Source organism: Symsagittifera roscoffensis, chromosome 7 (genome assembly GCF_963678635.1).
Source record: "Symsagittifera roscoffensis chromosome 7, txSymRosc1.1, whole genome shotgun sequence".
NCBI lineage: Eukaryota > Metazoa > Xenacoelomorpha > Acoela > Convolutidae > Symsagittifera > Symsagittifera roscoffensis.
Window position 1 is genome coordinate 13,582,310 of NC_087068.1, and position 14,652 is coordinate 13,596,961.

The 14,652-nt window shown below is 35.3% G+C and overlaps 2 protein-coding genes across 5 annotated transcripts in view; both read left to right on the forward strand.

Moving 5' to 3' along the window:
• The window catches only part of LOC134851799 (CD109 antigen-like), a 385,923-nt gene that overhangs the window by 172,041 nt on the left and 199,230 nt on the right, over positions 1 to 14,652 (forward strand). The gene's annotated exons all lie outside the window — the stretch shown is intronic.
• On the forward strand, positions 12,486 to 13,046 carry LOC134851897 (zinc finger protein 646-like). The gene has a single exon (XM_063868172.1). The coding sequence runs from the start codon at positions 12,486 to 12,488 to the stop codon at positions 13,044 to 13,046; it is 561 nt and encodes a 186-aa protein (XP_063724242.1).

Genomic DNA, 14,652 nt, shown 5'->3' on the forward strand with positions numbered 1-14,652 from the left:
CCGATCTGGCAGCACATGTGCTAGATGTGCAGGGCAGACAACTTTCAGCGAAAGGACTGTTGGACACGGGTGCAGTGGTCAGTGTCATGCCAGTCAAAACCTGGACTGACATGGGCTTTGACAGGTCGGATCTGATACAGATAAACATCAGACTGGCAGCTGCCAATCAGGGAGCAATCTATGTGACAGGACGAACCCCGATCATATCACTACAGGTTGAGGGAAGACATCTTTGGATGAGCTTCCTGGTGGTGGAAAATTTGGACGAATCCGATCAATTCATCCTGGGAAGGGATTTCGTACGCAACTTTGATGTCACGATCGACCTCAACAACGGGTTGATCAGGATCAAAGATACGGAGAGGAAGTATGAAAAGAAACCTCTTAATAAGATCTTAATTAACCAGGCTAAGGTGCCGATTTTTCTTGATCAAAAAATGAGATTGAAACCAAACCAAGCCGTGGTAGCGACGTTTAGGATGAGGAATCTCAATAAACTCAGTAAAGAAAGACAGGTGTGCCTGGTACCAAATCCAAACAGTAAGAGCTCGGCTATTTTAGGAAGAAGCTTCTAACTCACTCAGAGCGGACTGTGTGTGAGTGTGTTGTTGAATACAGAAGCAACAACAGTGACAATACAGAGGGGAAAGAAGCTTAGATAAACATTGCCTCTGAACACAGACTTTCAGAGTGTGGAGAACTTGAAAAAGTTTGATGTAACGAAATGTCCCTTGCATGCGAATCGAGAATGTACAATGAAGAGAGTAAATGAATTGAAATCTTCTAAGAAATTGTTTTCAATGAAGCCGGAAACAGATGATGGGTTGTCTAGTTGTTCGAATTTTCCCGAGATACCGACAGAAACAGAGTTAGCAGCGGATAAGCCGGTACTACCTGAGATAGATCATTTGAAAGGTAAAATATCAGGCAAGGAACTAGACTCGCTCAGGGCGGTGATAAGTCGGAATGCAGACATTTTTTTGAAACATAAGGCCGACATAGGTTGCTGTAATTTTATAGAACACGAGATTGAGACAGAAGAGGGCTCGGTACCTCATAGGGAAGGGGCGAGAAGAACGACCCCTCACAAGTCGGAAGGGTGCAGGAAGGAAATTGAGATGTTAATGGAGTATGACATAATCGAGCCGTCGAAGTCCCCGTGGGCTTGTGGCGTGCTCATGGCTAAAAAGAAAGGAGGCAACTCAGGTGTTGTTGTGATTTCCGTTATCTGAACGCAGTAACTATAAAGGACGCATACCCGATTCCCCGCATCGATGAGAGCCTATCCAAGCCGGGGGACGCGAAGTTCTTCACGACGTTAGATTTGGGCTCGGCGTTCTGGCAAGTGCCACTCCGAAAGCCAGATCGTTTAAAAACGGGCTTCGCGTGCGAGCTGGGATTGTTCCAGTGGAAGAGGATGCCGTTCGGATTGTGCAACACATTCCAGCGACTGATGGCCCAGGCACTCACGAGTGTGACGAAGAAATACGGGAATCTCATCATGTGTTACGTCGATGATGTCGCGAGCGCAACGCCAACCCTAGAGGACTACATAGAAAGGTTGGATGAGGTGTTTACTTGCATGAAACAGGCGGGACTGAAATGTAAAATGTATATCCTCGAAGTGTGAAATCCTCAGAGACTCCATAAAATAACTAGCCGCCTGGTGGATAAGCAGGGAGTGAGACCAGACCTCCGAAGCGGTCGAAGCGGTTTTGACCTGGAAGGCGCCTAAAACAGATACACAACTGATGAGCTTTTTGGGGTTTGCTAACAATTATCTGGAGTTCGTCAAGGGGTACGCCGATAAGATATACCCCATGCAACAGTTGATGAGAAACAAAGGCAAAAAGTTCACTTGGACTGATGAGGCACAAGTTTCATTTGAAAACATTAAAAGTGCACTTTGCGAGGCACCAGTCCTCGGCATGGCAACAGAAAAATGGATGTTTGTGTTAGACACGGATGCATCAGTAGTTGCGATATCAGGCATGATTCACCAAGAGAAAGAGTGGAACGGGAGAACCGTTCTCCGTCTAATAGCCTACGGAAGTAAGGTCTTGAGCGATACCGAGATGAAGTATGGCGCACCGAAAGCGGAAATGTTCGCGGTGATCTTTTTCGTGGAAAAATACAGGGCCTTCTTGGGGAGTGCTCCCTTCATCTTGCGTGTGGATAATCGTGCCCTTGCCTGACTGAAAACCTATTTGATGGACCAGAGTTATAGTGGTCCTTGGATCGTGCGCCTGGACGGATAAGTAGTAGATGTTGAGGCTGAAGTGGGGGGGGGGGGGGGGTGCATGGCGGACCCCATGTATTAAGATATGTTATAGATTTCCGGTCCGCCATGCTATTAAGATTGGGTATAGAGTCTACAAAGTGTTAAGATAGGGAAGACCGATGGTAAGGTTTTATGGTTTGTGTGATGGTAAGATAAGGATAAGAAAAACGTAATTTTTTGGTTTTTGTTTATTTTTTTCGCAAAATTTTTGGCGCGCGTTATCTAATTGGGAACAATTAATTGTTAATTACGTGTAGATTGTAGAATTTATATTATGTAATTAGTTTTTTGGTGCATGGTAAGTCAATGGTAAGAGTTTTTTTGCAAAAACTTGGAGTTTTTATCAAAAAAATTTAAAATTGTTTCAAAAAATTCAAAACTTGATAAGATTTTGTATAATTTGATCTAAAAAAAACTTATTAGATACTATTACTTTCTATCTATCTGAATCTATTCTGAAACCTACTGAAGATCGAAAAGTCAAGTTTTTGAGAAAAAAATTAAAATACAAGGAAAATGTATAAATTACTGCATCGTATAGTAACCTTACTCCCATAATTTACACTTACAAATAAAAAAGTTACACATTTACATAAAGTTACTTATAAATTGCAAAACATGCACATCATGAATATTTTTCAAGTTTGTCTGGTAGAATTTAAAAAGAAGAAATGCTGAATAAAATGCGTAAAATCCACACAAATTATCAGTTTTTGTAGCTTTCGAGGAACCATTAGGCGATACTTTTTGTTAGAAAGGAATAAGCTGTTCTCTTTCGACCCAAAGAATCAGCAAAATAGTAAATTTTGTCCAATCGAGCTATCATGATCCAGTGCTCTCCTCTATCATTGCTTGGAGCTGAGTTAACAGTTGCAAAAGAGAGTTTTGTTAGTTGAGATAGTTTGTCAGAGGGGTAAGATCCCATGTACTTGAACCTGAGTTCAGGAATCCTTTCAATGATTTGCAGAAGTAAAAAATTATCCATTTTTGCAACTGTTAGCTGATTTACATCTAAAACAAAAAAAAAGTTTGATATTGTAATTTAAGTTGAAAAAAACTAAAGTTATTAACTTACGCGCATTTAGGCATTGAATCAACAAAGTCCCATACACAAAACTTGTGAACTGGACAAAGGTTTTTGAACAGTGGTTTACAGTCTAGGTTGAAGAATTTTCTTGGGTTTTCAATTAAACGGCATTCATTATCTGCTTTTTCTGGAGATTTAGGTCTGAAGAAAAACAAAATAGATAGTACAGAGACAATAACAATGAAAAGTCCCAAAAAAGCTACAATCTTTTTATAGGAATCTGAAAACTCAAAAAAGCTAAACATTTTTAGCGACTATTCCGAGTTTGTCAATTTGAGCATTTGATAGTCTTTCTCCCAAGACTATCACTCCCGTTACTTGCTCCAAGGGAAACTGGAAAAACAATTCTAATCTTAAGCTCTTTCCACTAAGTTTTGGATAATGCAACTGTTCAGCTGCATCCTGTAGTGAAGTCAAGTCAAAAACTAGAATATAGTGATTTTGAAAATCTTCCATAGGAAGAACTGGGAAATCTTCGTTAAACTGCATTGCTTTCATTGTTGTAACATAAGGTCGACAAGGAGAAGATGTATCTAAGGAAACAATTGCTCTTCCACCCCGAATAATTCTAAGTTCTCTTAAATGAAACTGCTGATAGCTGAAAGGGTTTTCAAGAGAAAGATCCTGCATCAGCTGAATTTGTACTCATTGCAACAGCTACTCTTCTTATTGGAGCGTTATTAAATAGATATTTTCTTGGATGAATTGGTTTTGACGAGATGGAATGATAAAGGTTCTTGCTATAGTTTCCATGTAACTGTATTGAGCAGGTTCTCTTTCCAGATTCCATTGCAAGTATTGATGATTAGGTTCAGCAACTAAAATTCTTCTAGTAAACAACGAACAATCAACAATTTTCAGACTGACATTTGGATTATCAGATAGCATGTAAAAATTAGGTCTAGCTCGAATAAGTTTAATTCGAATTTTGGTATTTGGTAGCAACAATTTTTCGCAAGTAAACAAATCAATGGCGAGCCTCCCATAGAGTGAAAAAGTTATCCCTGTTCCCAAGGAAGTTTCTCTATCAGTGAATGGATGCATGTCAAATGCATCAGGATTTTCTTCAAAACTGTATCCATGACAAGCAAGTATTCCTTTATTGCTCACAGCTGACGAGTTGAATTCGTTCGATATCTGTGCCTTATGAGGATATAATCCATTGGCATTGTAAACCATTGTATTGTTAAAATAAACTTCACAGTTGGAGAATAGAGAACGTAGTAGATTGTTTACATAAGTTAAGTAAGTTTGTGGTTCCTCATCTTAATCTTCCTCCGATTTTGCTTTATGTTCTGCTTTTTCTTTTTTGAAAGCATCAAACAATCTTCCTTTGAAAAGTTGAAGCTTTAAGCTAAGATGGGTATCACGCATATCCATGTAGAGATTACGATCCGTTTCAAATTAAAACTCAATACTGCTTTCATCCAGAGAAGTACTGGGGAATACTTCTTGTGTGTAAGATGACATAATTGTTTCCAAAACTGGGACAATATCAAAAATCTCCAATGAAGAATTTGTAAAAGCACCGTACCGAAAATGACTTTGGTTTACACTCATTTTATATTGTCAAAAATGTCTTTGCGAGAACGACTGTTTTTCGATCTACTTTTTTTGAGAAATGGATCTGGTTCTAGCAGTTCTACGCTTAGATTTCTTTTTTCCACCTCCCAATTGTTTCCGAACTGTTTTTGTTCCCACATCTTTTGCAAATGTTTTGAGTTTTTTACGTCCACTAACAACTTCCCCAATCTCTGGAGCAGCGATTTCAAACAAATCTGCCCCAGTTCTTTTCGCAGTTGAGACTATATTTTTTTTAATAAAAGGGATTGCAGTTCTCCCAAGAGTTTCTGCAAGAGCTCCAAAACCTCTTCCACGCTGTCTTGCATGTCCTCAAAAATACGGAAATCAGCTGAATTTTGAGCAACCATTTCGTATGAAGTTTAAACCAAAATTGATTATTCGAAATCTTGCGGAACAAGAGAACAACTCGAGTGATTCCTACGGACTGGTTTAGTCTAATTCTAGGAGAATTCAAAATTAAATCAATACGGTGCTTATTGTTACTCGTTTTCAACTTTGCATTTACAGCACTGTAAATAGAATCAAAGTTTTTTGGTACAACCTCCTCTTTTTCTTGCTTTTGTTCCAATTTTGGTTTTTTTTGGAAGTGTGCTTAGTGATTGATAAATTGAGTAAGGAATTAGAACAAACTGATTCATACTATGTCAATCGTTTAATGACAAAAGGAGTGATAACAGATATTAATTGTAAGCCTTTTGGCGAGCTCAAAATAGTTCTCCTTTTATGCAGTGAAGTTCTTCTTCGTGTGAGTTCTGATATATCTCTTCGATATTTTACTACGTCTACTTTTCGAAGATCCTTTAGCTCGCCTCGTAGTAAGTTTACTAGACATTCGCTGAGGAACTGAATGAAACTTTTTGGACAATGGAGGATGAATTGTTTTTGAAGTTTTTGGGAAAATGTTTGAAATATTGGGAGTATAGAGACGTATTGTATCCTCATCGTCCAAAAATTTAGTTTCTGTTTCTGCTGGTAGATAAAATTGTGATAGAATTGAACCACTGTTTGTGCAATATCTTAGCGAATCAACTGTTTTTGGAGTTAAATCAATGAGTAAATGACCATAAGGAGTAGATGTTGCATCTTGATTCCACTCTTTCAATTGTGATCCTAGACCTAGTTGTTGACTTAATGTATTGATTTATAAAACATCCCTCGGTGACTTCAATAAGACTATATGTGTACTTTGTAACTCAACATCTCTTCCCAATTTGCTTTGATGAAACAAGTTATGTTTAATAAATATTGTATTCAGTCCCCTGTGTCTTCCAGCAGTAGCATCTTTCACAAACTGCTTAGAATTTGAAATTTCTTTACAAGAGTCATCAAATACTAACAGGTATTTTGTTCCATTAATGGGAAGGTTTTCAATCAGTTCAAAGTCAACTCCTTGGATAAACTTAAGGTTTTTTCTTTGCATTTGTCCATAAAGAGGTTGATAATAATGATAAAAATAAAAAATTTTGCAAACTTTGGTTGAAATGTACCAATTTTTAACCAATCAAAAATAAGATGTGATTTTCCAGATCCACTCGGTCCAACTAGCTAAAAAAAAACTCGTTCTTTGGTAGAAACTACTTTATTCATAGCTTTGGAGAAGGAAAATATAACCGACTGTACTTGATAAAATTGCTACCCAAACTGTTGTTTCTTCACATGTAGTGGATAACATTATTCGAACAATTGCACATGCTAGTATTAACTCTATGACATAAAATTGGCACATAAACACTAAAAGAGATCTATTTCACGTACGTCCGAAAAACTTCCAAGATTTTCGTTCATCATTCTCTTCATCAAAAACAAAATTTCCTCAATTTAATTGCTTGTCACATTCTTCTCCCATCTCAACTTTGGAATGAAAAAATTGATAATGATTAACATTTAAATTTCAAAGACACCATAATACAAAATTACTAAGGTAATTTACAATTTATTTAAAAAACATCGAGTCCATGTTCCGCATGCAAATGCTTTTCTTTCTGCACAGTGAAGAGTATTTGAATGACAAAATGGGTAGTTGCTACACCTCCAATCATATTCTTCATCTTTGAAAATCAAATTGTGAACTTTTGGACATGCGTAGTCATCCAAGTTAACCTTTGTTTCCAAAATTTCTGACAGAACTTTACTTTTTTCATAACCTTTCGCAAAAAAACTCCGTTTCTAGAGCATTTAGTTTTTTCAATATTTTTTCAAGCTCAGTATTTTTTTCATGGCCACTGTTCCAATTGATTCTATGAAGATGCTTCGTACACCAAGCAGACTGAGATGTAGCTTTGAATTTTTTGGGAGGAAGAAAGGAATATCGCACAGTTTGTCCATTTTGATAAACTCCTAACTCTTTAACTATTTTGTTTTCAATACACTCAATATCCAAAACAACTAGACTCATGATGGTAACTGTTTTCGCTGAAAATTTTAGATAAAAAAACTAACAATCGAACAATGCATATACTGATGAAGCAAAAATTTTAACATATAAACAGAAGAACAATCAGTCACATGACCAAGAAAACAAGAACTTGGAAATGTAGGTAAAACATAACAATAACCAGGTCCCTTATAAGTAGTAGAATTCACAGATCCAGCTGCATCATGTAAAATTGCATGAAGTCTGAAAATTTTTGAATTTGCAAAAAAGTAATCCATACAAGAACTTTCGTATCCAATTAGACCCCCAAAGGGATACTTTTGGTCCATTTCTTTCAAATTTATGTTTGGGTCCAAAACAATTCAGGTACAAAGAAAGTAATTTTTTTCTTTTTGTATTTGATGAAAAGACATGCTTTATCAAATCAAAATTTCTTAGAATTTCATTCAATTTCTGAACGTTCTTTGTCTACAGTGCATTCGTCAATAATGATACAAGTTTTTTTGAATGTTTCTACATAAGACAAAAGTGAGGGGATAAAATCAACCAAATTATCATACTCTTTTTTTTCCAACTGAAATTTCTGATTGTTTTTCCAAGTGTTTCTTTTTCTGCAATACTCTATAAGATCTATTTTCTTATTATCTGAACGATAATTTAGAAAAACTTTTCGTCTTCCGATATGCAAAGTCCACTCAAATTGAGAAATTTGTGATTCTGTATCCAAATCTTGCAATTTTGGTAAAATTTGAGATTCCAAAACTGTTAGTGAACATTTCTGGGACTTTTCTTGTAAGACGATATGAAAAAAACCCAATTTTTTTTTGAAGCTTTAAAACAAGATTTCTAGAAAAACCAATGTTCCAACTCATACTGCTCAGCTCAAAGAAGTTTTAAAAAATGATTCAAGAAGATGAATATTTGAATTACATTACTATAATAACATCACTCAACAAAATTATTGAGCATTAGAGTTCTCAACAAACATAAAATCTCCCAAGACTTGGGCAAGTTCTTTGAATTCGTTCAAAGTATAGTTGACATAGGCAACTTGCTTCAAGATTTCGTTCTCCTTTGCGGCGAAGAGTCGAATCTGAATGTAGGGTGGCTTGTTCACACTGTACTTCTTGACTGTGACACACACCCTTCTCTTCTTGTATGTTGCTACGTCATACACCGCATGACAGTTCGCAAGTTCCTGCTCCATGGTTGAGTCTTTGTCAGAATAGGGTTCCAATACAGGAACGAGTCCAATGTTTTCAGCATTGTGAATAACAGTATTCCGTATTGCTGATATCCTTTCCGCTTCTTTTTCACCAAGATAGACTTGCTGGGTTTTTTTCTCGATTTGTCCAGATTCATTTTTCTTTAGCAATTGGAAGCAAGGTTCAAGTAAATTTTTCCGTTGTAGGGTTTTTGGGACCAACAAAATCTCCCAATCCTTTTTTGGTTCTTAGCAAATTCAATATAGTTGGGAAGGATATATTTTTGTGAATACATTTTTGATTTGAGAGTCAGAGCCAACTGATCAGTAGTAGACATTTCAAAATAATGATGTTTGTAAATTTATAGAAATTAGGAAATGTAGATGACTCACTGTACATTCCATATAAGGTATTATTACCTTATATGGAATAATGAATAGGTGATGATTCAAATATGGACATTGCGTAGGTGATGGAACTACTATATAAGCAATTCAATATAAATAAAAATCATTTTCAACAAGTAATCGGTGATGGCATCTGCTATGTGCCAAGCATATACCACTTTTTATTCGGACTACAATGCAAAATCTCTTTTTATCTCTGTCTCAGAAAACTCCTATGAAAAATTGATTGTCACCCAAGACTACTGTGTATCTAACCATTCATCATTCTGCCCAGTGGAAAATTGCAAATTTCACTTAGTATTAATCGGATCATCGCTCGATCAGATTTTGCAAAGATTAGATAAATATCATTTCACTTATCAAATTGTTGACTGTATATATACTTTATACAATTACTGATTTTATTTCAATATTATTTCATCAAGAGGTGAAGTTTTCAATCAATTGAATCGTGCAGTCAAACACAACTTGAAAAGTAGAATACCCGAAAAATTACCCAGTGTTGCAAAAAAACGACTGCTGCGAAAAAAATTCAAAAGACATTATCTCAGTTCTGCTCAGAAGCTTAAGTCCACTCAGACCCTTGGATCAGCTTTTTTGGAAAGGATTTGAAAAGTTCAAAACTCAAAGTATGAAACTGACTTGTTGAAAATTGTTGCGTGTTTTTTTGATGGTTTTGGTACCGCAAATAGTGAGCGTATCAATTTTTCTATTAATAATTGAATATTTGTTTAAAAAAATCTTTTCAAAATTGTTTTTATTTAAATCAAAAGTTATTTCAACGAATAAATTTGCACTTTTCAACACGTGTGCATAAATTAACTCAAAGTTTTTTCGCAAGATGCAAAGTTTGGTTTGATTTTTTCAACACAATTGTAAAAAAATTAATCAAACTTTTTTACAAGATGCAAAAACTGTTTTGGTTTTTTCAACAAATTTTTCAACAAATTTTTGTGTTAGACGCAAGTTTTTTCGTGATTTTTTTGAAAACAAATGCAAAAATCTAACTTATTTTTTCTTATGCATATGCAAAAATTGCAAAATTTTATTGTAAAAAACTTGTTGAATTAATGCTAAAAAATTTTCATATTTGCTGACTTTTCTTTAATTATTAACAGTGCAAGAAAATCCTCTTTCAGTTTTCTTTAAAAAGCGAAAAAATTCTATGACATTTTTCTTAATTTGCGAGATTTTCTTTATTTTTTTTAACAAGTGTGCAAAAAAAAAAAATTATGAAAATATTTGCATGGTGCAAAAATTAATGTCAAGTTTTTAACATGCTTGCAAAAAATTGTTTAAATTTTTTGCCATCTTTCTAACAAAACTCTATAAAAGTATTTACCAGATGCATAATTAGTTTCATTTTTAACAAAGTTTTACCATTGAAAATTCTTAATAAACTTTTCTATGATCTCTTTGTTCCTATCTCTTGAAAATAAATTTACTAGATGCAAAACAATTAAATTAAAAAGCACAAGACAGTAGCCAATTTATTTACAAATCAAAGAGCTGTCGAGCAGCTGAAGAATTTTGCAAGTTCTCAATGGAGCGCAAAGCTGGTCTTGCCTCCATCACTGTTGGTTGTCTTGGTGGTTCGCTGACTGGAGTTCTTGGCTCAGAGAACCCCTCATCCTCTTCGATGGTAATTGGGTTGGAAATCGTCGTACCAAGGAAAGAGGAAATCGTCGAATGGTTGAGCCACATATCTAGAGTCAGGAATTTCGGGGTAGTTCATTCCCACATGCTCGGCCACTTCCTCCATCATCTGCATTTCTCCAAGTTGATTCTCCGTAGGAGGTACTTGATTTATATCATGTTCGTTGAAATCGCTGCGCATCACCTCCACCATATGCCAGACTTGGATTGGGATGTCCATTTGTGCAAGAAAAACTCCACAAACTGTTTCTCGCACTTGGATTTGTACTAAATCAGCCGGAAATTCCACCAAAAACATAAGGTTGTTGTTTTGTACTGAGAAGATCTTTTTGAGCAACAAGTTGATTTAATGAGTAAAAACAAGATTTACAGTTGATTAGGTTGAAATTAATGTGTTTAGAGCTGAGAAAGGAGGAAGTTGACGGTAGTTAAGTTGAAAATAAAAGAATTTTTAGTTAAGAGAGAGGGGTACCTTCAACTGGAATGTGTGGGTTCAACCAATCAGAATGGATTTTCCTTATTTGGATTGTAGTCGTGTTCAATCAGATTTTAGTTTCCTTTTATGGAATTCTTATAGAAAACTCGTGTCCAATTGGAAACAAAGCTCCATTTTACACATTGTCGTTTCCAATCAAAAAATGTTCATTTTTGTTCAAGTTGTTGTATCCAATCAGACAAAGATTTAGCTTTTAAGGACTTAAGTCTTCCAAATAAGTAAAAATATACACAAAAGCAATTGCAAAAATAAATGACCAAAAGTTGTTTGCAGTAAGAATAAGAAATATTGCCGATATAAGTAACAAAAGAAGGAAAACAAATAAAAGTAGCATCTCTGCAAGCCTTCTCATCAAGTTAATTGAATTTTTTGTATATAATCAATGAGAAATTGCTGATTTTGAGTAGATATTCAAATTCTTTGATTTTGATGTTGATTTGAGATGATAATTCAAAGTTGATGAACTTTTCAAAGCAAATCTCTAGAAATCTGATTCCAAACCTGATCATGCAAGATTTTGAACTTTGAAAATCTTTTTAAAAAATGGAGGAATAAAGAACTTTGCTGGGGAGTTTTGACAAATTTGGCAGTTGGGTAGGGAATAAAAAGAGTCTTTGAAATATTATCGTACGACTTTTTTTATTAACTTCAAGTTTTCTAAAATAAATAAAATTTCTTTTCTAGTCACGTTTAACTCAGCAGTAAGTTTAAAACTTTGATACGCAATATGTGGATCAAAAATAAACTCTTTGATTGAATAAGTTTCCCTAAAGAGACCTTTACTTAGTCGAAGAACTCTATTTTGGACAACATAAACGTCCAAAAAATTGTGAAAAAGTAAGAATCTACATCTATTTTATCAATAAAGAAACCACAAGGAACATTTTCTTTTTTTTGTAGAGTAATTCGAGGAAATTCAAATGCTTTTTATTTGACATTCTTCAAAAATGAATATTTTGGATCCAAAGTCATGTCTAGAAACTGCTTAGTTATGATTGGTTGAAAATATTTCTGAAAAATTCTAGAACTTTCGAAGGAATGACGTCATTACCATAAAAGGAAAATTGCGTGAGTGGTGACGTCACTTCTTTTCATAGAATGACGTCATTATCATAAAAGGAACATTGCGTAGGCTTTGACGTCACTTCTGTTCAAAGAATGACGTCATTACCTTAAAAGGATAATTGCGTAGGCGTCACTGTTAGTATAAATATGCTTATTTTATTGAGTTAAATCATTCATTTTGTTAGCCAATCAGAAACAGTCGATTGAATTTTACTTCAAATTTTACATTTTGTCACTTCACGAAAAGAAAAAAATTAAGTATTTTCATTCAATTGGAACTTTAAGTTTTCAATTTTGGAACATTTGTAAAGTCCCAAATATTTTTAGATAATGTCTGCCCTTAACCGAAACGAGAAAATGAAATGTGAGGACTGTGCACAAGAATACAGGAGAGCTGATGCTGCGAGACATCGAAAAAGATGTGAAAAACAAAAGGAACATAAATGTCCAAACTGTCATTTTTATACAAAGAACAAAGAGGAGATGGATTATCATGTTGCGAAGAAGCATGCTCAGCCAATTTCAAAGCAGTCCACAGTTTGTCCTTCTTGCGAACAAGAGTTCCCAAGTTACTACTCTCTCCAACAACATCAGAGAAAGGAACATGGAGCAAAACAACGGAAACCCAGTAATACTGTAGCGGACTTGAACAAGATTGTGGAAGAAGAAGGGGAAAATGGTGAAAAGCTAAAGGAGGAACTTAGTGCTTGTCAACATTTTCTGGTAGATACGGAGATGGACAATGAGAGACATAAGTTATTTAACTTCCAAATGTCCAAGTTAGATACTAAAATAATCAACGAGAAACTTGGAGAAGTCTTGAACAATCTCGATTCTGCCGCTAAAATCAACATTGCACTGGGGTTTATTCTTCGAAACATTGAGATGTAGAATATCGATATTTCTACGCCCATGAAAACAATACTCTGTTGGAAAAATCCCACTTACTTTGTACGAAAGCGGATTTGATAACAATCCGAGGAAAAGTAGAAAAAATGTACCCAAGAACGCCAGAACACAAAATGGCGATTCAAGTTGAATACTAACGTTACAATTTTTGCTGCTTTAATGAAAAACATCCCCATGGGATGTCCGGACTCTGTCTTACCCGAAACTTTTTTACGACATACGCAAGTGAATTGTCTTTTATCTAACAAAGACAAGGAACATTACAAAGATCATTTGTGTCTTTTCCGCGCATTGGCAATGTACATGAACGGACACAAAGATCTCGGCTCTCACACTTCCAGATACTTTACAAATTTTATATCAAAATCTGGTTATGATCCGAAAAATTTTCCTGGAGTTTCTGTGGAAGACTTACCTGTTGTCGAGGAAATTGTGCAAAGAAACATTTTTTTTTACGATTTCGATATCCAAGAAGGAGAATATGTAGGAGAACTAGCTCGAAGAAGTATCGGAAGATTCGATAAAACAGTTAAGCTACTGTGATTTAGCAATCACATCATTCATACAAATGATATAGATAGTTTCTTCAAGTGCTTTCGATGCCCTAGCTGTGACACCTTTTTCCACAAATCAGACCACTTCAATCAGCAACTCCTGAGATGTAAGGACCGAGTGAGACATATTTACTCAAACAACGTGTATGAACTTTGCGAAACCCTGTTTGAAAAGCTAGAGGGATTCAATCTTCCAGTTTCTGAAGATAACAAGCTCTTCAATAATCTAGCAACTTTCGATTTTGAATCGATTTGTGTTCCTACAGAGGAACTAAAAGAGACGCAAACTACTACCTGGATTGGAAAACATGTCCCCATTTCAGTCTCCATATCATCAAATCTGATAGACGAACCCATCTTTTTGTACAACAAGGATCCACAGAACTTGATAATTGATTTTGTATCCAATCTCGAACTGTTAGCTGAAAAAAGTAAGTTGGAGATGAGAACAAAATTTCAAGATATTGAAGGAGCTGTCAATGAAAGAATGAAAAAACCTTTGATCAGCTAAACGAACGTGGTAAAAAATTTTCAAGTAAAAAATTCGAGTATGAAGACGAATGCATTGAAGATTCGGAAGAAGCAGATATGTCAACACAATTCTTGCGAATTCAGAAAAATCAACTCATCGATTTGAAACAACATCTGGAGAGATATGTAAATACTTTACCTGTTTTTGGACTTAACAGCGGTAGATATGATTTAAATTTGATCAAGTCCTACCTATTCCCCTATTTGATTCATGATAAAGAACAAGACACATTCGTCATCAAAAAAGCAAATGACTTTATATTTTTCAAGTTTGGAGATGTACAATTTCTCGACATAATGAAGTTTTTGGGAGGGGCAAATACTCTGGACTTCTTTCTCAAAGCCTATAAAGCTAGCGAAACGAAAGGATTCTTTCCCTATGAGTGGTTTGATAACCCAGACAAATTTGACTTTCCTGAATTGCCACCGTATGAAGCCTTTTTCAGTAAACTTAGAAACAACAATCCTCTAGACAAAGATTTCATTGATTATGAGAAGCTTAG

Bases quoted from the DNA above. Each gene is read 5' to 3' on its own strand.
- LOC134851897 (XM_063868172.1), top strand. From the start codon at position 12,486: ATGTCTGCCCTTAACCGAAACGAGAAAATGAAATGTGAGGACTGTGCA.